Raw genomic sequence first — 24603 nt, forward strand, 5'->3', positions numbered from 1 at the left:
TCTAAAAAAAATCAAAAAAAGCATCTTTGCAAAACAACCTGATAAGCTGTAAATGTTGCCGCCCATTCTGCCTAAAGATTCAAGATTCAAGATTCAAATAACTTTATTAATCCCAGAGGAAAAATTGCTTATGCTATCCATCATTCTTGTTATCTGGGTTAATGACTAGTGCCTGGTCGAGAGGAAAAAAAAGGTCGCCGTTTCTGAAGGGTCAAATTTTTTATCTGCATTAAGCAAATAAAAACTACTAAGGAAATTTAAAATGACTGGGACCAGGTTAAAAACCTTTCAACACATTATCACAACCTGGAAGGAAAATGCTAAAGTGTCAGCTTTCAAATATCGTGATTGTGGTCGAAAAATATCATGACTGGAGATCACTTAAACTTTTTTTTTTTAAAGTTGCAAGGAAAAAAGTAAACAATAAAAACTACAGCTATGTTTAATAGTGAAAATTTCCACAAACACACAATGTGATGAGAACGGTACCAAACAGATTTGTCCATAAGTAAACCACTTGTTAGTGAAAACTAATTAGAGAAAAGGGCTTGAATTTGCTAGAGAGCAAAAAGATTGGACTTTGGAGCAAGGTCATGTGGTCTGATGAGCTCAGACTGACCCTATTCCAGAGCGATGGGCGGGTCAGGGTAAAAAGAGAAGATAAAAAGAGAAGCACATGAAGTGATGTACACGGCCATCGTGCATGGTACGGCACTGCACACACACATGGTGGGAGTGATATGATCGGAGGTTGCTTCAGTTGGTCAGGTCTTAAGTCATATTATGTGGCAATAAAATGAAGTCAGCTGAAGACCTGAAAGTACTGAATGACCAGGTTATCACATCTATGGCCATATTCCAGGACTTAAATTGTGAAAGATTGGTTCCGGGAGTGTAAAGAATCAGTTTCACACGTGAACTGGCCGCCACATTGTGTGCTGTAATCAAAGCTAAAGGTGACCAAATATATATATATTTTTTCGACAGTCAGTTTTATATCCAATGAACTGTTTTTTAACAGAAAACAATATTGGCTTACAGATGGTTATGAGTATGCCCCATTGTCCTGTTAACTTATCAGCAAATCTGAAATAATACACTTGAAAACACACCCAAATATATACAAAGGCAAATACAAACTCATCAGGAGCATTTATTGTAAAAAAAAAAGAAAGAAAAAAACAATACATTGACAACCAATGTAGCTATTCTGTACAAGCTCACAGACACGAGCACACAATCACACAGAACTCAGTCCATTTACACACACAAACGTCGCACATGTCAGCTGCCCGAGTCCGGCTCTGGAGACTGCAAGAATTCGTAAGGGTCGTGAACCATCTCCGATTGGTCTCCAACACCCATGTGAGGTGAGCTTCCTGCTCAAACACAAAGTAAAACAAGACATTTTCCCTATTTAGTCCAAATGAAAGCAAATATAATGCCACAGTCAAGCAATAATTAATCCCACTGATATCATGAGGACTTTCATGTGCTTCATATATTACATAATGAATAAAGAACACCATCTTTTTGGGATCAGCTTGAAGAAACAACAAGGAGGTGTAGTAAAAAAAAAAAAAAAAAAAAAAACGTTTGGCCCTTGTACACCCTGAACTGAAAAGTTTTTTTAATCCCAGATCCTATTTTTTTTTTTTATCTTTTCTCAAACCCAAGCAAAACCATACATTATCTTAATTATCTGAAGCTTTACTCATCATAAAACATAAGGCAATGCTGGGGCACGTTTTTTTTTTTTTCACTGCTGGAAAAAATCCTGGTCTATCCTTAGACCAGTTACCTAAATGGTGCTGGTCTCTCTCTGAGACATTGGAGAGAGAGGAGAGATTGGAGGACGGTCTGGATCCGACCCTGTCCACCGCTGCGTCCTGGAATTCCTGTAGGAGCTTGGCCGTGTCATCAAAGTGCTGGTGGCTGTCCTCATGCTCCGGCTCCTTCTTTACAGGTTTCCCTGCTACAGGAAAAAAAAAGAAAGGGAAAGTTGTTTAACACTGCATCAGCGCTTCTCATTTGATCAAACACAGGATAAGAAAACTTACCCAGAGGGTTGAGCATGTCCAGGGTCATATCTGGGTAATTCTTCAGACCCATGAAGTCCAGCACTGATCTACTGTCCATTATGGCTTCGTCTGCACTCTGAGATCACAAAGCAGGCAAACATGCTCAGTCGTCAATAACAGACTCAGGAGCAACAGAAAGAGGGAAGTTAGATTACTGTCCACATACGACTTCCTTATGCCTGCATATGTAATATCATTAGCTGTTTCTTTGCCCACAACTTTGCTGGTGTACGTCTACTTAAATCAGATGTATTTATTAGCTGAATGTATATTTGAATGTTTCTGTCTGATTTCCAAAAATTAGTATTTTTAGCAAAGAATTTTAATCTTACAGGAAACTATCAGAATATATATAGGCCACTATATATAGGCCAGAAAAGAAAGCTGAATATTATGTAAAAGTCCACTTTTCGGACCAAGAAAAGTTTCGGATGCATGAAAAAAGAAGCCTTTAGAAGGCCTGTGGCTTGTTCTGCAGGAATATTCAGTAAAACTAAGCAGCTAAATTCCTTATAAAACTGCACAAATTGTACCTGAGACTCTATTTGAACCAAAAGATTGTCAAACCAATGATTTCTTTAATTAATTACTATTTTTTAAATGTTGAAACTGAAGTTTTAGAAGACTAACTCTTCAGCAGTAATTTGCATGTGACTAAGACTTTTTTTTACTGTAACTAAAGGACTTGCATCAAATTATAATGGCAAACAGCTGTTTCACCAGTGTAACAGTTTGCATATTGGAGCTCCTTTGAATAAATGTGAAGTTGTGTGAAGGCACCAGAAAAACCAAAGCAGCCTCACTCTCTTTTTTGTTGTTGTTGTAGTTGTATGCATTAAAAAAAAAAAAAAAAACAAAAAAAAAAACAGCATTACCTGCATGTCACATAAAGCAGACTTGGATTCGTCCACTGGCATGTTTCTTTTCTGAAAAAGCAAATCAGTATTAGATCAGCAAAACACATTTTGTGTCTTTTTTTTGTTTTCTAAATCACACTGCACATTTCCAGCTTTGCTCAGTTAATCACTTAACTCGGAACATCGGTGCAAAAACCGAATACATAATTTTTTTTAGCATCTGAATAAATCCTTATATAACTCCTGTCTTTAAACTGGGCCAGACCTTCTACCTACGTGTGATGCTCATGTGGAGTGATACCACACAGTAAGCTGAGGAAGGATGTGGTTTGGTTTCTTTTCATGGCACACAAGTGAATAAATTAAGTTGTTTTTATGTTTAAAGAGGCGGCATTAAAATAAATTTTTTTTTGCTCCTGTGCAAAATTATACACGCCAAACATTTCAGTCCAAACTATTGTTGTAAGTAATGTCCCCAAGTACCTGTCGGATTTGGTAGATGGCCTTGGAGTGATCGTTGGCTGTCATTTTATCTAACAGATCATCGACGAACCTCTTGGTAAAGCCGCCGCAGTCCTTTACAAACTCCTGGAGGCTGGAAACGCACATATGACATTAAATAATCACACATCACACATTACACACACGGAAGCTCATGCCTAAATGTCTACAACCACACTAAATATAACACTCAGACGAATTCACTGAGAAAGAAATTTTATTAATTTGAGTTAACAATAAATATTGAAATATATTATTTAAATAAATATTTTCTCTTCATTTCAGATAAAAGATTGAGAGCAAACCTGAGAGCGCACTGCACCCCCGTCTCGTCCCCATAAGCAGAGTACAGCATGTCCATCTCCTCAGGAAGCAGGTCCGGGTAGACAGAGTTGTTCTGTAGTGTCTGAGTGTTGTACGCACTGCTGAGGAATGTCACTGAGCACAAACAAGTGGAAAGAAAAAAACAAACAAAACAAATCAGAACTCAAAAACCGAGCAGGAATCATAAGCAGTGTGAATAAAGGTGAGAGTCTGGGACGACTTACCCTTGTGTCTCCGGTCATCTTTGAAGCCCAGTGTTGTAAATCCAGGTAACAGTTTATTCGACAGTGAGCTTAAATCCACAGTATGGGTTTCTTCATCTGTAAAATATCGCATTTTAGAAATAGGAAGGATTCAGACAAGGTATGTCATGACTGGCAGTTTTCCACTCCATATATAAAGTACTAGTCAAAAGTCTGGACACAGTTGTTCCATGGTCGTTCCTCATTTTTATTTCTTTCTACGCTGTAAAACAATGTTAAAGGTGTCCCAAATATGCAATAATCTTCTCTGTACAGTTGATATTGACTTGTATCTGCTATTAATCTGAGGTGCTGTTTGTTAATTGGTGGCTTCTGAGGCTGATGCAGATGTGATATTTTATAGGTTAAAATCTCCAGTATTGTTGTAGAATGTAGAAAATAAATCACTAAACAAAAACAAAGAAATTTGCAAGTGAACCCAAACTTTTTATATATTTCATATATAAAAATCCCCAGAACAAACATTTTTCGGTTATAAATTGCATTCAATATTTTGAATGCAAAAAAAATAAACAGAACATTATAAGGACCATTAATACACTGTGTGAAGCCAAACTGCACAATTATACGATTATTAAATAACGTTATTGTCATGATTTTGTGTTTTAAAAACAAATTTTTATAGATTATATAGATATTAAAGAGCAAGAATTAGGTTCTGACTAGCTGTTTCCCATTGTGTCCCATTTGAATTCTGTGTTTGTAAAATACATATCCTGTATTAAACATTATTATAAGTTCCAAAAAACATATACATGTTGTGATGATGTGTACCTTCTGCCTCTGGATCCTGATTCACTACATTATAAACCAGAGCTCCATCTCCTTCCTTTTTAATGTATCCTATCTGAATACACACACACACACACACACATAAAAAAACCTTGTTAGGAAGCACATTTGCTTTATGTGTCTTTCTGAACAGTAGTGCATAGACATCGCATACCTTCGAGTTTGGCATGTAGCGGTTGATGCGATCGCGGGCCTCATCAGCGGCGTGCTCCACTAGCGCCAGGACGTGTTCCTCCGCCGTGCTGTCCGTCAGGCTACACGCATTTCCCTCTGGCTCGTACAGATCACTGAGAGAAGAATAAAAAGTACGCTGCCATTTATTTTATTCCACTAAACAAAGGGAAATTCTTATTCAAAAACATCAAATTCTTATTCAAAAACTGAGGAATGATACTATTTTCTGGCTTCATAAATCTATAAAAACGATATGTAATTGAGACATAATTCACTTTTAGGTAAATGGTCTCATATCAGTAGATCAGAACTGCGTGTGAGATTACTGACTCCACAAAAATTCAAGACAATCTATTTTCTCACTATTATAATCATCATTTCCAGCTCCAAAAAAAAAAAAAAAAAAAAAAAATATATATATATATATATATATATATATATATATATATTATTTTTTATTTTTTTTTAATCACCTGGGCCCGTATTTACAAAGCTTTTTAGAATTCTATCAAAGAGCTCCTATCTTAGCCTAAAAAGTCCTAACTGGGAGTTTTAGTCAAAAAGTGGTTTAGGAAAACTCTCAGAGCAACTCAGAGTAAGAAAGGTACAAAAACCTTAATCTTAGTGAGGAGGTGTGGTCGACCCTGTTGCTAGGGTTGACTTAGCAATTAAAGGACTGTGATTGGTTAATAAAAAAATCTGTAAAGATCCTAAAATGCGCTCTTCGTGAAAATAAAATACATTAATAGTAGAAGTTGTATAATCATGACTACAGGCTACTTTATGCAAAGTTTCTGTTATAGGTTAAAGTTAATTAAACAGTAAATGTTGAAACTTTTAAAGCAACCATTTTCCACACAGTAGTTACTATATTTAAGTTTTTAAATTTATTTACCAAACTGATTTTATTACTTGTGATCCATTTCAAATTGATGGGAGCAAAATGGCTCAGCTTTTACCAATTTACATGATTGCAGGACTGTTTGTTTGGCTGTAGCCCCTGATTGGCTGTAGAGCCGTGATTTATGTGGGAGATTTATGTTATCTCTAGACCTCCGGCTGCGAGAGGTAACAGCATCACCCAGGGATCGAACCAGCGATCTCCGGATAATAGGGCGAGCATTTTACCCCTGCGCCACTTGGATGCCACCTCTCTACTCTTAACCTTAGGAGCTGTTTTTAGGGCTAAGGTGTAACGTGAATCATTTTTATCTTTACTAAGATTTAGTCCTAAATTTAAGGGGAAATTCTAAGAAAATTACATAATTCTAAGAATCTTCTTAGAATTATCACTAGGAGCAACTTTTAGGCTTAAGAAGCTTTGTGGGCCCTAAAGTCTATTATATAATTAGATCCCCCCTCTGCACCATGAGCTCAATCCCAATCAGTTGTACCAACAATCTTATGAAATAAACTTCATTATTATTTATAAATACAGTTTCTTTAATCTCTGGGTTGTACCTCATCATGGGCTCTTTAACTGGCTGCTTTTTGGACTTTTTGGCAGACTCCGGGTGGAAATGCGTGACTTCTGGAACAGGCTCCTCACCGGCCACGTCCTCGTCGCCAAGAATGGCGGCCTGCTGAGAGAAATCCATGTCGTGCATGAAAGACATGCTGCGCTTCAGAGCTAACAGCCGCTCCTGCAAACAGAGCAGAGAAAGAGCCGCGCAGCCACGTGTTTACTCCTCCATCATGAGACCTTAGCGGGCCATGACCGTGGGAGTGTAGGAAAGTAAAAGCTCGTGGCATGCAATGGAAACGGGATTAGAAAAAGATTTGGGGGAGGGGAATAAAAAACAAAAAACATGGAAGCATGCAAGCCTATCATCCATGTGCAAAGCAAGCGCAGTGATGTTAGTGATGTTAGCGGAAATACTAAGCATTAGAAGCAGATTTTAATATCAGGGTGCGTGAAAATGGGAAACAAAATGGTAACAATAAGGAGTCTGAATACAAAAAGGGCAGTGTGTTACTTTGCTCATCATCTTGAACCCAGTGTGAAGAAGCTTCTTAGCAGCTTTATAGTAGACTGTCTCAGGTCTGTTATACACCATGGCGTTGTCGCACATCAGCTTGAAGTCGGCCTAAATACCAGAGAGACAGTAACAACACCGATTCCACATCAAATAAACTGTATACAATTAATTTAACAAGAGTGTAATGTCCAGTGTCCACTAATGCAACAAAAACATACATCTATCTTACACAGATATCTTACATTTGCATTAGAGTTGGTAAAATGTTGCTGTTCCTCTATAATCCTGCAGGTGGCTCTAAACTATTTGCACAGAACAGAATCCGCTATGGTATGAGCAAATGATTTGAATTTGAACAAAAATTAGAATTGTAACAAAAACATGTACATAACTCACAATAAGTTAGGGATATTGTGAGAGACTTAGTGGATGTCATACATATTGTTTCACTTCAGACATTTTTGGGATAGGGAGGCAATTGTATTGGGGTGATTGACCTCATTTTGTGTTTTCCATGTAATGGTCTCATTGTGTACAGGTGTGCCTTATATTGGGGCCAATCCCAAAAGATAACCTTTTTCAATGTGGCATAAATTCCAACATTCTGTGGGTATAAAAAGCTGGTATTGTCAGTAAGTCATTCCAAGTTCATCATTCAAACAGCCATGAACACAAGACGTCACTTAACAGACGAGCAGCGCCATCTGGCCATGGTGTGCCTTTGGGTCGGTGGCAGGCAGTCAGATGTTGCTCGTGAACTTGGTGTGTCTCAAAGTGTCATCAGCATTAAGACACAGAACTACTGGCAGAGTTCATGACAGACCCAGGAGTGGAGTCCCACGAGTGACAGACCGCAACGATGACCAGTACCTAAGGACGTATGCACCCAGACATCGTTATGCAACTGCCACACAGCTACAGGCCCGTTTACGAGATGCGAGGGGTACTAGGGTTTCCAGACAAACCATTTGCAACTGACTCCAGCACTTTGGCCTAAATGCCAGACGACCGTTGCAGGTGACTCCACTGACACCAAGACACCGCCGTGAAGATTTTCATTGGACACGAGACCATGTGACCTTGACAAGGCAGCAGTGCTTGCATCACCTTGCAATTAACATGGTTCCCAGGGTTTGCTTTGGTGGAGGAGGTGCAACAGTCTGGGCAGGCATCACCAGTCAGCACAAAACAGATTTGGTTATTGTACATGGCTCAGTCACTGCACGTTCTTACCTCAGAGACATCATAGAACCCATCATCATCCCCCAATTCTGCCAGCACACCCCCAACTTTCTGTTAATGAATGATAATGCTTCAAAACATTGTGGCAGAATTGACACAGCTCTACTTCAGGAAGTTGGAGTGTCTCATATGGTATGGCCATCAATGTCCCCTGACCTGAACCCAATAAAGCACGTCTAGGCCTAGGTGAAGCAGAGTACCCCACCCTCACCTGACCTGGCAGAAATGCCACGTCGCTGTCAAGCTGACGTTGTGGCAAATGGTGGAAACACCCGCTACTGACATTGTCAAAAATTGTCTACATTTTTTGGGTTATAAATATTAAACTAATGAAAATGGTGTTTCTTCTCATACATTATTAGTAATATCAAAGGGAACTTTTACATATTTCATTCAAATTCAGAGCAAATAGGAAAAGCACTCATGTAAATAACAATATCCCTAACTTATTGTAAATAGTGTATATTAAATCGGGATGTTTATAAAATCATGATACTTTAAAAATTTAAAAACAAATTAAATCAACACCTAGGTATAGTGAAAATTTTGTATCAGGTGGTCTCTGGGGATTCCCATTCCTACTTATGAACTAAATAACTAACTAACACGCGGTCCGCTGGGTTCTGCAAGGTTCCGCAGGGTCCATAAGCTTCCGTGAGGACCACTAAAACATTAAATTTAAAAACAAAAAAAGAAAAATAAATAAATAAAAAATTTATATAAAAAAAAACTAAAAAATGTTTGTGTGGAAGGATTGGAAACGTAATCACCACCAAAAAAATTTGCGGTGAATCGCGAAGAACCGTACTTATGCCAACCGCGCTGACTCTGCGTAGGTGAGAAAGGGCATTGGACTACTAATTGGAAGGTGCCGGGTTAAAGCCCAGCACCACGAAGTAGCCACTGTTGGGCCCTTGAGCAAAGCCCTTAATCCTCAACTAATTAGATGTATAATGAAAAAAAAAATGTAAGTCGACCTGGAAAAGGGTGTCCGCTAAATAATACAAATAAATACATAATTTGGTGGAATGGCCAATCACCTGTCACGGCCGTTTCAAACTAAATTGAAAAACAGCCAATTCTTGTCACGTGTCGATCGCTCAATGGTTTATATCTACTTTAGTATACATTTTTGAATTTTTTTAAAAAATATATATTTTTAGTCAGTGTGGCTATACGTTAAATCGCCACATAAAAGAAACACAATTTACAATTGATTCGGTTTCCCCCTCATCTCTATTATACACCTTTGTCTCTTGCGACATGTTTATTACACCAAAATATTGTAAGGAAATTAGACCTTCTCAGTCACATCAGAAATGTGCTCCAAATACCTTAAACTCTGTGACTGTTTTGTAATCGTTCATAGCAATTTTGTCCTTCATGGTGCTGAAGTCCATGGGGTGTTTGATGATTGTGGAGTATCCTGGTGCTATGACGTCCGTCACCGGGAAGGCAAAAAACCCATGAGGATCTTTCCTGAAGAGATACATACATATGCCGCCCGAAGGAAAGCACAGGATAAGTAAGCCTTTTCTGCAAACTTTTTAACATGACAATGTGATAATTGGATAGACAGGACCGCTATGACACAGGGGAACGAGATGAGACAGGAAGGACACTGTGCAATGTGCATTATGTGATCAGACCTCTGTAGAAGACGCAGGAAGTGCTCAAGGAGTTGCTGGCGAGGCGTGCTTTCGCTCTCTGAAACAACAGAGATACATTAGACATGTTAACAATCTTCAAATGTCTCTTGTAAAAGGAGCTCATTGTCCAACATAACAGGATTTGGTTCACACATTTTTAACACAGGTATTAAAAAGACAGGAGACGTTGTCAAAGCCATGCGAATGGATTTCTTGTTGGAATAACAACATTTAACACAAGAACAAGGACAAAAAACAGTATAACTAAGAATAAGAAACATTTTCTGGGTTCACAAGGACATTTTTTATAATAGTGACGTGTCAGTCGTGAACGATACGGCTCTTTTTTTTCTGTTCAACCCACATGTGATTGATCAACTACATGTCATGATGTGTGGTGGTGTGTGTGTGTGTTTGTTAACACTGAACAGGATGGGAGGGGCGGGGTTACAGACACAGCACACAAAGAGACTGAGAAACAGGAGACAGGGAGACCAGAAAACAGGCGAGACGCTGGAACGGTGCGGAAATGAGTGACAGATGAAAACGCATTAAAATTTTGAAGCATTTAATTGTAAATAGTTTATAAATATAAAAATATTATCAGCGAATGGACCTTTGTCCTACTGAGACGGGTCTTTATTTTTCTACTTTATAATTTATTTTTGCAGCATTATGCTCCATGTTGAGTTTAGTAAGCCATATAAATGATAAACATTTTATACATAATGTATGTTGCTTATATTAGTTATTAATTTTACACATAATTTTACATAATTTTTAATAATAAATTACTTTAAGCAATAAAAAAATAGGAGGAGCCACTTTGGAGCCATAGGAGCCGGCTCTTCTTAGTGAGCCAAGCCAAAAAAAATCATTCATAACGGGTCTATATACTGTATATACTCTATATATTGCGAGTAACATGTTCTGCGAGCGTTTTACAAAATGAGCAAAATCTAAAACTTTATTTTAACTTGATAAACGAGCGAGGCCTTGACATACAAGTAGTATGCATGCACTTTGTATATATACGCACACAATGTGAAAGATGGTGAAATACTATATGGATGGTGTTGGATGTTTACTGTGGTTCAGGGACACTAAATACACTAAAGGTCTACCTTGCTGAGTGCGGCAGGCTCGGACAGGCCGGTCCACCTGCGTCTCCGACTCTACCTTCACACTGGGGTGAAACTCTTCAGCCTCGGGCTCAAACTTTTCCCTCTTCCTCTTCCTTTCTTCCACCACCACCTGCAGCACAAAACAACTTCTCCTTGAACCTCAAGGACAATCACAAACCATTAAACCTGATCAACTTTCGTACCATTGTGTCTGTTGAGAAGCAGATAGTGACTTTACCTCAACAGGCTTAGTCAGGGTGAAGGGCTCGACAGGGGCACTGGCTGCATTTTCTAGCTGCTCCCTTTCACGCTTTTTCTTCTTCTCCTCCTGAGAAATGTAATTCGACAACAATTTCATAGGCAAAACCAAACTTAACATTCTGTCCACATACAGTATGAAACTGTATATTTACTTTTTAGTTCGGTATATGTGTAGACAGATTAACGCCAAGCCTCCTCCTCCTTTACAAACCTTTCTTCTTCTTCTTTCCTCATCATCCATGTGCTTGTCCTTCTCCTTTTCAGATTTTTTCTTCTTCTTCTTTTTCTTTTCTTTGTGGCGCTCCCGTTCGTGGTCGGAGCGGTCATCGTAGTAACTCGAATCGTGCCCCGAGCCAGAGAGTTCAGTGACCTCGCTGCCCCCAACCTTCAACACCAACTTCAACGGCTTGTCCAAGGGCTGGTCCTCATAATCTGGATTTCAAAAAAAGAAAATAATAAACAGTTCTAAATGATTGCTTTAATAGCCATGGCAAAAATCTAATTATCAGGGAGTCAGATCACTGCGCATTCTGGGGAGGAGGGGGGTTGCATGGAAAATACATATCAGACATCACTAAATGCCGGACCGCAGCCCAGATCCGGACCAACTGACAGTTCTATCTGGAACCTGATGCTCTTTTGATAAATGAGAATAATTAATATAACATCTAGCGCTTTTTCCTTTACTCCAAGAAAAGTAAAAGTTAAGTATTAAAACTGGACCTTAAAAGATAAATGGACAGATCAATATATGTTAATTTGCCTTACAGGTTTGTCACATATGTCCTGAAAACGTATTGATAGAAAATCAGTAATGTGAAGCACGCTATGAGATAAAACATGGATCATTTGAGCAAACATAAGACAGGGTATGACAGTATGACAGAGCGACCAAAGTCCTTTCACATCAATTTACAGCCCAGTAGCGTGAAAATGAAAATTCACCAAAGACTGATTAAAGATTATTGTTTGTATTCAATACAAGTATAAGGAACTATACAAGGCCATCAAAGGTAAAACTGTCCACATGTTTAATATAGTTACTGAAAATTGACAACCAATATTATTGAAATGTAATGTAAAATTTAAACTGATTATTTTTATAGACTTACAATGACTCCCTATATGGAGATCTGAATCCTAACACAAACATAAAATTTAGATATGATACATGCAGATTTCTCGCCTGCCATGCGGGAGGTGCAGGTTCAATTCCCACCCAATGCCCAAACCCCAGCCACTGGATGCAGTGCCAGTTCAAAGCCCAGATAAAATGGTAGGATTGCGCTAGTAAGGGTTTTCGGCGTAAAACCTGTGCCAAGTTGTTGTGTGGATTATATGGACTACTGTGGCGACTCCTCGACATGAGGAGCCAAAAGACAACAACAACAACAACCCCTCTTACATATGATACATAGACTCCATGGCCAAAAATCAAATGTCACCATTCTAGAAGGGTCAAAGCGTTGGTCTGAATTAAACACATTCCATCAAACACATTATTACAACTTAGGATATAGTGCTAAACCATCAACTTTGTGAAAGAAACTGAAAGACCAGGTTATTACATCTATGGATTTTTTTTCTTCCCTGAGGGCATGGGTATACACAAGGACTCAAAATGTGACAGAGGGCTTCTGGAAGCATGTGGGATCATTTTCAGACATAAACTTAGCACCAGATTGTGAAGGAATCCTAAATGTCTTCATATTCTCTACATTTAGTGCTTAATAGAGTGCAAAAAAAAAAAAAATCAATGCATTAAGTGTTCATTTGAGACACAGCCTGTTAGAGGATCTATGGATTTCAGTCATTCTGTAATATTTTAACAATTCAAACCTCATTTAGAAAACACAATACATCAACACATCACATATGTACACTGTATACACAAAGCTATCCTTTAAACCCAAAATGCCTAATATAGATGTTTTACATCAGTGTTAGCTAATCTACAGCTGTAGAATGAATACACCGAGCTAGCTAGCTGGGAGCGCGAGCTAACGTCACACACTCACCTCCGTCCACAGTTCTCCATTCCGGTTTGTATTTTTTGTGCTTCTTTCCCATCTTAATAAACCTCACTTAATTGTATAAAAATAAACGAATAGCTAAAACGCAAAAATCTATTTCCCAACGACTAGCAACAACAACAAAAACAGTACAGCTGCAGGGAATTCTTTCCGGTTGGGGCGGAGTTCGCTTCCGGGTCAATATTTGGGCGGGATTTTCGTGGCTTGAGTGGTTTAAACCGTTTAGCTGCTCCTGAGGTAAAGTTAACTTTGTTATTAAAAAAAAATAAAAAATACGTGTTTGTAAATACTTAGTATTAAATTAACGGTATTTTTATTTATTTTGTTAACTCTTTGACGGTGTTCATTTTGTTGTCGTTATGTGTTTAAGAAATTTGGGCTGAATTATCATTTAAGAGTAAATACTAATCAGACTTGACAGTGATTATTAGTCAACTTATAATTGATTTAATATCAACTTATCAAAAAAACTTATCTTAAGTAATCTGAGGTGTTTCATATTTGGCACTGCTGCTTATTATTCTGGGAATGTACTGTAATAGTGTGTGTGTGTGTGTGTGTGTGTGTGTGTATAATGACACGCACAGTGCTGAAAAAAGTATTGATTTTTTTTTAGTTGCATATTTATTACACTTAAATGATTGACATAATGAATTTAATTTTAAAATAATGATTTAATTTATTAAGGGATAAAAAGCTTTCCAAACCTACATGGTTTGTAGTTCCCACTTTGTTAAGCTATGAATAAACTGTGATTTTTGGGAGGCTGAGTTAAATCTCACCTGCCACACTCAGGCATGATTACTGTCAGACCTGTTGAATTAAGAAATCACTTAAATAGAACTTTGACAAAGTAAAGCTAAAAAGAAGAAAGCAACATGATCTAAAGAAAATCAAGAACAGATGGGAAACAATGTAATTGACCACATTGTCATTGTCACATTTGTCCACAAATAGAGAAAATTTGTAACAGTAGTGAAACTTCACAGGAGTAGCCAGCCTACCAAAATAACTCCAAGAATGATGACTCATCCAGCAACTTTTTATTAAAATAAATTATTATAAGAAAGAATGATGTTAAATGATTTATCTACTACTGATATTTAACTTGCATCATCCTCTTTTTAAAAAAAAAAAGATGTTGAAATTATTCCTACCATTTTAAAGAATGAACGGTGAGAAAATGGAGGTAATTAATGCTTTAATAGTATATCCAGTAAAATTATGTATTGTATAAAATACATGATCTAAAGTTTGTGGACGTATTTCAGTTTTGCCCAAACTTTTGCACAGATCTGTAAGTGCACAACTCTTAACATGCTGTAGCATTGTAGTTTCCCAAAAATCCAAAATTCATGGTGCGGGTGCTCTAGGATCGTAACTGTTCTCCTCTGACTGGACCGATCTTCACAGCCACACTCCAAAATCTAGTTCACATCTTTCCCAGAACAGCAAGCATGGACTAAATCTGGCATGGGATGTTCAGTGAGAACATACCGTTTTTTTGGTCTGGTGTCCACAAACTGTTGGCTGTATATTGTATGTTGTAGTAATTATTATTGGAAGGAAAAAAAATATTTTGCTTTAATTTAATCCCCGCAGCACGGCAAGGCGGGTTGATGTAAGGACACATGTTTTGGGTCTGCTCGACTGACACAACCTCGTCATGGGATCCTTCAAGTGGACGGAGTTTGATGACGAATTCTTGACCAGAAATGTTGAGTCTGTATCTGTGGTCGACGTTGATGCACAGGCAGGAAATTATATCTGACTTCTTATTTATTTTACAGTGTTTCCAAAGTGCTGTGAAAATGTTTTTTTTTTGTCACACAAATGATTCAGGTTATAGAATAAATTTAAATATTACACAATAATAACCCAGAGTAAATACGAAACAGTTTTTAAATGATTTTATTTATTAAGCGCAAAAAAGTTGTCCAAAGTCACCAGTCCCTATGTGAAAAAGTAATTGCCCCCTAATCCTAATAACCGGTAGTGCCACCCTTGGTGGCAACAACTGCAGTCAAGTGTTTGCAATAACTACCTTTGACATCGTTGTGGAGAAATTTTGGCCCAATCTCCTGTGCAAAATTGTTTTATTTCAGCCACACTGGAGGGTTTTCAAACATGAACAGCCTGTTTAAGGTCATCTTAATTGAATTTAAGTCTGCACTTTTAATAGGCTACTCCAAAATTTTGTATTTTGCATAGCAAATGTAAAGACCACTGTTTTTCTTGATTCAGTATGTATAATAATTTGCTAAAATTCTGTACCAGAGATGGGAAAGCTCTTAAATTTTTTTTTTTCTTTTGTATTAAAATTTTCTTTAGGGTAGTTTGTTGGTACTTCAGCAATAATGTTGGAGTAGTGTCATAAACACTTGCCATGGTTTTGAAAAACAACAAACAGCCCAAAAATGGAAAGAATGAGAATATCCTCTCGATAGTCTCTCCATAGAGGGACGTACAGAACCAGATCCAGAATTGGATTTATTTAATTTTTTAGTTATAAGTTATATAAGTTTGTTATAGAAAATCACACAGGGCATTTGGAAATTAACTAACAACAACAGTTAGTTATTTTAACACACAGAGGTCAGCCTTTCTGGAAGAGTTCTTACAATTTTGGGTTTTGCAATTGCATTTGACAAATCAAGCACCAAGTCTCTCATGAAGAGACAGAAAAGCAAGACCAAAACTCACCTCTGCTGCAGAAGAGAAGTTAATTTAGAGTTACCAGCCACAGAAATCACCAATTAACAAACAGCATCTCAGATTATAAAGGCTGTACAGGACATAAGTAGCAGATACATCTCAATATCAACTGTTCAAAGGAGATTATTGTTTTTTTGATGCCTTCAGTATTGTTATACAATGTAGCAAGAAATAACTAATCAGGAAAGATCATGGATTTAGAAGGTGTGTCCAAACATAATAGTTCAAACTTCTCATCACTTTAACTGTACATTGAATAGATTAGGATTAGAGTCACATTACAAACAAATCAGTTTTGGAGTTTGAAGGGTGCTGGTAAAGAGGTAGTAGGTGTGTAAGATCTGTTTTAGTTCTAAGGCATTCCAAAGAGTTCTGTTTACATTGTGCTTTAGTATACAGTAGTGGCAAGTATTTGTACAAATACTCTGTATCGAACTTCTTTTGTACTCAGACTAGCAAAAAGCGATATCGGTGCGTGCTTATTTCTATTCAACGTCACACCAAAGCATTGACAGATCCTTATCTGAATGCTCAGAGGGTATGACTGTGGTGGTGGTTAAACTTTAGTCCACAGGTTTGTATTAATAGGTTATTGCATCTATGGCAAAACTTTATTACGCGCCACGCTATTTTTATTTAATTTTTTTTAAGCATAGATGTTTTTCTTTCTTCACCTTTATGTAATTGCATGCTTTTTTCCCCCGTTTCTAGCCATTAGATTTAAAGGCGAGCAAACTGTGCATTCACATCTTTGCTCTTAGTGATGATGGACCAAGCATGCTGAACCTGGAGGAGGAGTCGATATCTGCAGCCAATCACTGGCTCCTGCCAGCAGGTTCGGTGGCACTGCATGTCCTCAACTCCTGCATCTGTTTATCTTTAATTAGTTCTATTTTGTCCGATTCGATGTGTGTTCATTTCCACAGATATTCCTACGGACACTTTGTTGAAATCATTAGCCACAGTTTGTTCTCAAAATGGTTTTCGGAGGTAAAATTGGTTACTGGTCAATGAAGTGATTAAAATCACACACTGTTGGGTAAAATAACACTTGCTTTGTGTTTTGCAGAGTGGAAAACTCGTCACAAAGATGTTCCAGAAGATTCAAGAGCTAATTGATGAGAGAGAGGCGCTCATTGATGATCATTGATGAGGTAAACTTGATTCTGTTAATGTTTAGATTAGACATGATTGTCAAAACCTGCGCATGTTTGCACCTGTTAAGTGTGTGTGTGCAAGTGGGTTTGTACCTGTACATCGTTGAAAGTTTGTCTAAGGTTTATTGAAGTAGTAGGACAAAAGAGTCTTGTTTATTTAAACACAATAAAAATGTCATATAAACTCTAAATGCCTTCCAGTGATGTTTCCAAGATAATTATACAGTATGTACTATTATACAGTACAGTATTATCCGGAGCGGTGTAATTTATTATCATTATTAGCTGCATTTATCAGATGTGGTTGAACGCTGTGGTGTTTGTGTGCAGGTGGAGAGTCTTACTGCAGCCAGAAACGCCTCTCAGGCTGGAACCGAACCATCAGATGCCATCCGAGTGGTCAACTCTGTCCTTACCCAGCTTGACCAGATCAAACGGTAGGGGTTGGGTGTATGTGTGTGAGAGAGAGAGAAAGGAAAAGGAGTGTGAGAAAGGGAGAGAGAGGGCTAGAGAGGAAAAGGAGTGAGAGATCCCTCAGGGAGAGAGAAATGAAAAGTGAGGGAGATATGGAGTTAGGGATCCTTCGTGGAGAGATAGAGTAAAACATGTGAGAGAAAGTGTGAAAGATCCAGGGAGGGAATGAGGGAGAGAGAGCTAGAAACTGGCAAAAAGATTAGTGCTTGAAGGACACACGGAGAGAAAGTGTGGAAAGAGACAGTGGTGGAAAAGAAGGAGAGAGAGTCACAGAGTGAGAAAGACCTAAAAAAAAGAGTCAGACAGAATGAGAAACTGAGCCACAGACCAAACGATTGAGAGAGAGAAAGAGAGAGAGTGTTTTTAGTGTATATCTCTTATTTACTGCTATCTAATTTATTATTTTTTTGGTCTGAGAAATGGTGTGGAATACTTGTTTTGATAAAATTATAAAAGTGTGTTAACTTTGTCTCAAAGTAGTTGAGATGAATAGTCTAAAACTAGAAGCATTAAATAATTCTCTCTTGTGGCGTACAGACACCCGAACGTGGTGATCCTCACTACCTCAAACGACATTTAGAAGATCGACCTGGCCTTCGTGGACAGGGCGGATATAAAACAGTATATCGGCTTGCCGAGTGCCCAGGCCATCTTTAACATCTACCTGTCGTGTCTGGAGGAGCTCATGAAGGTGCATGTTGTTTGAAGAGTAGCAGTATAATAAATTTTTGTAATATCAGTGTTTGATATCTGTTTAGGGGCAACTACACTCTACAATATCTTTTTTTTTTTTTCATCCAGCGGCAGATCATATACCCACGGCAGCAGCTGCTGATCCTTGTGGAGCTCAGTACTTTGGATTATATCGAGAGTGAAGTGACCAAGCTCAGCCTGTGTCTGCAGGAGATCGCAGAGTGAGTTCTCAACCGATTATCTGTCAATCTTGGGTTTACAGATTCAGTTTAACTGCTGCCTTTCAGTGTACTGCTGCCTTTATCTCCTGACCCTCGTGAAGAGTCCATATGTATGGAGATTAGATTTAACCAAACCGATGATAAAATCCATCTGTAACTGAACTAATAACACTGGTTGTAGATCTGAACAAACCAGTTGTAGTGTTGGTTTGGGAAAAAACCTAAGATGTAAATAATTATGTAACGGGTCTCTGTCACATGATCCTAACTCCAGCATGACTGGGTTTAAGGTCCTATTCGCACAGGAGTAGTAATATCTCGAGACGCCCCCCAGCCCCTCAGAAATCCATGTGATGCATGAAAGACATGCTGTGCTTCAGAGCTAACAGGCGCTCCTGCAAACAGAGGGGGGATACTAAGAGTTAGATGCAGATTTTTATATCGAATGAGGAGTCTGAATACAAAAAGGGCAGTGTGTTACTTTGCTCATCATCTTGAACCCAGTGTGAAGAAGCTTCTTAGCAGCTTTATAATGGACTGTCTCAGGTCTGTTATACACCATGACGTTGTCGCACATCAGCTTGAAGTCGGCCTAAATACCAGAAAGACAGTAACAACACCGATAACACATCAAATAAACTGTATACAATGAATTTAACAAGAGTGTAATGTCCAGTGTCCACTAATGCAACAAAAACATACAACATAGGTCCCTTCTGGTCACGTGTTGATCGCTCAATGGTTCAGATCTACTTTGGTATAAATGTAAAAAGTCAGTGTGGCTATACGTGAAATCGCCACACAAACGAATCACAATTCACAACTGATTCGTTTTTTTCCCTCATATCTATTATACACCTTTGTCTCTTGCAACATGTTTATTACACCAAAATATAGTAAGGAAATTAGACCACCTCAGCCACATCAGGAATGTGCTCCAAATACCTTAAACTCTGTGACCGTTTTGTAATCGTTCATAGCAATTTTGTCCTTCATGGTGCTGAAGTCCATGGGGTGTTTGATGATCATGGAGTATCCTGGTGCGATGGAGTCCGTCACGGGGAAGGCAAAATACCCACGAGGATCTTTCCTGAAGAGACACATACACGCCACCCGAAGGAAAGCACTGGATAAGTGAGGTTTTTCTGCAAACTTTTTAACATGACACTGCAATAATTTGATAGACAGGACTAGGGCTGCAACAACATATCTATTACATTGATAAAAATCGATTACTAAAAGAGTTGGCAACAAATTTCATAATCGATTCGTTGTGTCGCGTGACACTAAGACATTTGATTATTTAAGAAAAAAAACTTTAGTTAAGCGTGAAGCAGAGTGAACACACTTAGCCTCTCTCGCGCACTGATGCTAGCAGAGTTCAGCGCCCTTACACAAACCGAAAAACTTATCAGTCGGGATTTATTTTTACTTTTTTTTAAAGTGCAGGTTAATTTGTTTTATTTTTACACAAGATTATTAGAAAATTATTTTTATGTATTTTTTTTACAAGTAAATTATTTTTATGTATTTTTTGGGGGGGGGCTGTGGAACAAATAATTTGAGTTTCCATTATCTCTTATGGAAAAATTTAATTTGGTTTACGAGTGTTTTGAAATACGAGCCCACTTCCGGAATGAATTATGCTCGTAATCCAAGGCTTTACTGTATATATTCGTGCACAATGTTTGTGCACCTTCTAAAGATTTTAATTCTGTTTTTGAATAAAGGGTTGGAAATAAATGCTTTTCTTGTTAATTTTTTTTTTGCTTTTTCATCCGATTCATCAATTATTTGGAAAAAATTATCGACAGATTAATAGATTATTAAAATAATCGTTAGTTGCAGCCCTAGACAGGACCTCTATGACACAGGGAAACGAGATGAGACACTGTGCAATGTGCATTATGTGATCAGACCTCTGCAGAAGACACAGGAAGTGCTCGAGGATCTGCTGGCGAGGCATGCTTTTGTTCTCTAAAACAACAGAGATACATTAGACATGTTAACAATCTTCAAATGTCTCCTGTAAAAGGATCTCATTGTCCAACATAACAGGATTCGGTTCACACGTTTTTGACACAGGTATTAAAAACACAGGAGACGTCGTCAAAGCCATGTGAATGGATTTCTTGTTGGAATAACAACATTTAACAGGAGAACTAAATAAAAATAAAAAAACGTCTTCTGGGTTCACAAGGACATTTTTTATAATAGTGACGTGTCAGTCGTGAACGATACGGCTCTTTCTTTTCTGCTCAACCCACATGTGATTGATCAACTACATGTCATGATGTGTGGTGGTGTGTGTGTGTGTACACTGAACAGGACAAGAGGGGCGGGGTTACAGAGACAAGAGACAAGACACAAAGAGACGGAAAAACAGGAGACAGCGAGACGAGAAAACATGGAAATGAGTTACAGCAGAAAACATTCAATTTGGAAGCATTTCATTGTAAATAATTTATAAATATAAAAATATAATTAGAGATTGGAAACTTTTTGTCTTACTGAGACAGGTCTTTATTTTTCTACTTTATAATTTATTTTTTTAGCATTATGCTCCAGGTTAAGTTTAGTAAACCATATAAATGATAAACATTTTATATAATGTATGTTGTTAATAATTTTACACGTCATTTTTAATAATAAATTACTTTAAGCAATAAAAAATAGGAGGAGTCACTTTGGAGCCGGCTCTTCTTAGTGAGCCGAGCCAAAAGAGCCGAAATTCCCATCACTATTTCATAACGGGTCTATATACAGTACTGTATACACAGTGGAACCTTGGATTGCAAGTAATTTGTCCTGCGAGCAATTTGCCAAACGAGCAAAAACTTGATAAATGAGTGAGGTCTTGACATACAAGTAGTATGCATCGCTTTGTCTGCCGAGCGTCATGTGATATATATAATATATACGTGCACAATGTTAAAGATGGTGAAATATGGATGGTGTCATATGGATGGTGTTGGATGTTTACTGTGTTTCAGGGACACTAAATACACTAAAGGGCTACCTTGCTGAGTGCGGCAGGCTCTGATAGGACGGTCCACCTGCATCTCCGGCTCTACCTTCACGCTGGGGTAAAACTCTTTAGCCTCGGGCTCAAACTTTTCCCTCTTCCTCTCCTCCACCACCACCTGCACAAAACAACTTCACCTTGAACTTCAAGGACAATCACAAACCATCAAACCTAAACTACATCAGTACCATTGTGTCTGTTGAGAAGCAGATAGTGACTTTACCTCGACAGGCTTTGTCAGGGTGAAGGGCTCAACCGGAGCGCTGGCTGCAGTTTCTAGCTTCTTCTTTTCATGCTTTTTCTTCTTCTTCTCCTGAGTAATGTATTTCGACAGCCCAGTGATGTTAGAGGAAATACTAAGCGTTAGAGGCAGATTTTTATATCAGGGTGCATGAAAATGACAAACAAAATGGTAACAATGAGGAGTCTGAATACAAAAAGGGCAGTGTGTTACTTTGCTCATCATCATGAAGCCAGTGTGAAGAAGCTTCTTAGCAGCTTTATAATGGACTGTCTCAGGTCTGTTATACACCATGACGTTGTCGCACATCAGCTTGAAGTCGGCCTAAATACCAGAAAGACAGTAACAACACTGATTCCACATCAAATAAACTTTATACAATTAATTTAACAAGAGTTTAATGTCCAGTTTCCACTAATGCAACAAAAACACACATCTATCTACTGTATCTATTAGTGATGGGGGAAATAAATCAATTCAGTTTTTTTTGTGTAGTGATTCATGTATGAATCCAATTTTTTTTTTTTCTAATAAGTTATATGTTTGCAAAAAGTGGTAAAAAGTTGCTATTCCTCTATAATCCTGCAGGTGGCTCTAAACTATACTCAAAAAAAGCAAAAAAAGAAACGTCCCTTTTTCAGGACGTAAAAATGTAAAAATCCAAATAACTTTACAGATCTTCATTGTAAAGGGTTTAAACAATGTTTTCCATGCATGTTCAATTAACCATAATCAATTAATTAACATTCACCTGTGAAATGGTCGTTAAGACCTTAACAGCTTACAGAAAATAGGCATTTAAGGTCACAGTTCTAAAAACGCAGGACACTAAAGAGACTTGTCTACCGACTGTGAAAAACACCCAAAAAAACGTGCCCAGGGTCCCTGCTCATCTGCGTGAACGTGCATTAGGCATGCTGCAGGGAGGCATGAGGACTGCTGATGTGGCTAGGGCAATAAATCGCCATGTGAGACGCCTAAGACGGCGCTACAGGGAGACAGGAAGGACAGCTGATCATCCTCGCAGTGGAAGACCACGTGTAACGACACCTGCACAGGATCAGTACATCCGAATATCACACCTGCGTAACAGGTACAGGATGGCCACAACAACTGCCTGAGTCACACCAGGAACACACAATCCCTCCATCAGTGCTTAGACTGTCCGCAATAGGCAGTCCATGAGGAGGAGATGCACTGCAGTACTTTAAGCAGCTGGTGGCCACACCAGATACTGACTGGTACTTTTGATTTTGAGCCTCCCTTTATTTAGGGACACATTGTGAAACATTTTTAGTTTATGTCTTATGGTGTTGCCTCTTAAATGTTCATACAAATATTTTTTTGCTGAGTATATTTGCACAGAACAGAATCCGCTATGGTACGAGCAAATGATTTTCCAACTTTGTTTAGAATTGTAACAAAAACATTTATATTGAATCGGGATGTTTATAAAATCATGATACTTAAAAAATTTCAATACAAATTGAGTTGGCAACTAGGTATAGTGATCATGTTGTATCAGGTGGTTCCTGGGGATTCCCATACCTACTTACAGTACTAACTAAATAACTAACTAACACGCGGTCTGCGAGGTTCCACAGGGTCCACAAGCTTTCGTGAGGATAACTAAAACGTAAAATGTTAAATTTATCACGTGGAAGGATTGGAAACATAATCACTACCCCAAAACTTTCTGTGAATCGCGAAGATCCGTACTTATGCCAATCGTGCTGACTCTGCATAGGTGAAATAGGGGTTTAAGGCATTGGACTACTAATGGGAAGGTGCTGGGCTTTGACCACGAAGTTGCCACTGTTGGGCCCTTGAGCTGGGCCCTTAATCCTTAACTGCTCAGATGTATAATGAAAAAAAAAATGTAAGTCGCTCTGGAAAAGGGCGTCTGTCAAATGATGTAAATGTAAATAAATATGTGAGGCTGATCAGCCAATCACACGTCACGGCCATTTCAAACTGAAAAACAGCCAATTCTGGTCACGTGTCGATCACTCAATGGTTCAGATCTACGTTAGTATAAATTTTAAAATGTCAGTGTGGCTATACGTGAAATCGCCACACAAAAGAATCACAATTCACAACTGATTTGTTTTTTTTTTCCCTCATCTCTATTATACACCTTTGTTTCTTGCAACATGTTTATTACACCAAAATATAGTAAGGAAATTAGACCTTCTCAGCCACATCAGGAATGTGCTCCAAATACCTTAAACTCTGTGACTGTTTTGTAATCGTTTATAGCAATTTTGTCCTTCATGGTGCTGAAGTCCATGGGGTGTTTGATGATCATGGAGTATCCTGGTGCGATGGAGTCCGTCACGGGGAAGGCAAAATACCCACGAGGATCTTTCCTGAAGAGACACATACACACCGCCTGAAGGAAAGCACTGGATAAGTGAGATTTGTCTGCAAAATTTTGGCAACAAATTTCATAATCAATTCGTTGTGTCACGCGACACTGAGACATTTGATTATAAAAAAAAAAAAAAAAAAAATTCAGTTGAACGTGGAGCAAAGTGAACACACTTGGCCTCTCTCGCGCACTGATGCTAGCAGAGTTCAGCGCCCTTATAGACAGGGTGGAGCAAAAAAAAACAGTGGAGGTAGAGAAATCCGTAATCAGGTAATCGTCTCCCCTGCTGGGTCTTAGTGCGTGTCTTTTACTGGTATAATCAACATCCATGCACGCGTGTACTGTTTACTATAACACTGTGACCACCTGTGTGTGTGTGTGTAAAACATATTTTATTTTGTCTGTAGTGCGCGTGTAAAGCAAAAG

The 24603-nt window shown here is 38.3% G+C and overlaps 2 protein-coding genes and 1 pseudogene across 6 annotated transcripts in view; 1 reads left to right on the forward strand and 2 right to left on the reverse strand.

Moving 5' to 3' along the window:
• Positions 1–1128: 1128 nt before the first annotated feature.
• Positions 1129–24603, reverse strand: part of brd9 (bromodomain containing 9) — a 29768-nt gene continuing 6293 nt past the window's right edge. Inside the window, exons 1-17 of one of the 5 annotated variants that reach the window (XM_053487565.1) lie at positions 13266–13434; positions 11459–11679; positions 11225–11314; positions 10987–11116; positions 9863–9920; positions 9548–9692; positions 6969–7079; positions 6454–6572; positions 4973–5105; positions 4801–4873; positions 3988–4083; positions 3745–3877; positions 3422–3533; positions 2957–3007; positions 2061–2157; positions 1802–1975; positions 1129–1379 (exon numbers count right to left, since the gene is read on the reverse strand). In XM_053487565.1, the coding sequence (XP_053343540.1) occupies positions 1285–1379; positions 1802–1975; positions 2061–2157; positions 2957–3007; positions 3422–3533; positions 3745–3877; positions 3988–4083; positions 4801–4873; positions 4973–5105; positions 6454–6572; positions 6969–7079; positions 9548–9692; positions 9863–9920; positions 10987–11116; positions 11225–11314; positions 11459–11679; positions 13266–13317 (1890 nt within the window). In that variant the 5' untranslated portion in view covers positions 13318–13434 and the 3' untranslated portion in view covers positions 1129–1284. Of the gene's footprint in view, positions 1380–1801; positions 1976–2060; positions 2158–2956; positions 3008–3421; positions 3534–3744; positions 3878–3987; positions 4084–4800; positions 5106–6453; positions 6636–6968; positions 7080–9547; positions 9693–9862; positions 9921–10986; positions 11117–11224; positions 11315–11458; positions 11680–13265; positions 13435–24603 lie in introns of those variants that run through there. The other 4 variants (XM_053487564.1, XM_053487562.1, XM_053487561.1 and 1 more) reach the window with 4 other exon arrangements.
• LOC128514130 (pachytene checkpoint protein 2 homolog) lies at positions 14947–18544 on the forward strand (annotated as a pseudogene).
• LOC128513975 (bromodomain-containing protein 9-like) lies at positions 18527–22437 on the reverse strand. Its single transcript, XM_053487567.1, has 7 exons — positions 22020–22437; positions 21789–21878; positions 21560–21683; positions 20460–20517; positions 19486–19630; positions 19022–19132; positions 18527–18935 (listed from the first exon to the last, which is right to left on the reverse strand). Exons 1-7 carry the CDS (start codon positions 22113–22115, stop codon positions 18879–18881), a joined length of 681 nt encoding a protein of 226 aa, XP_053343542.1. The 5' UTR covers positions 22116–22437; the 3' UTR covers positions 18527–18878.

Source organism: Clarias gariepinus, chromosome 26 (assembly GCF_024256425.1).
Source record: "Clarias gariepinus isolate MV-2021 ecotype Netherlands chromosome 26, CGAR_prim_01v2, whole genome shotgun sequence".
NCBI classification, from domain to species: domain Eukaryota; kingdom Metazoa; phylum Chordata; class Actinopteri; order Siluriformes; family Clariidae; genus Clarias; species Clarias gariepinus.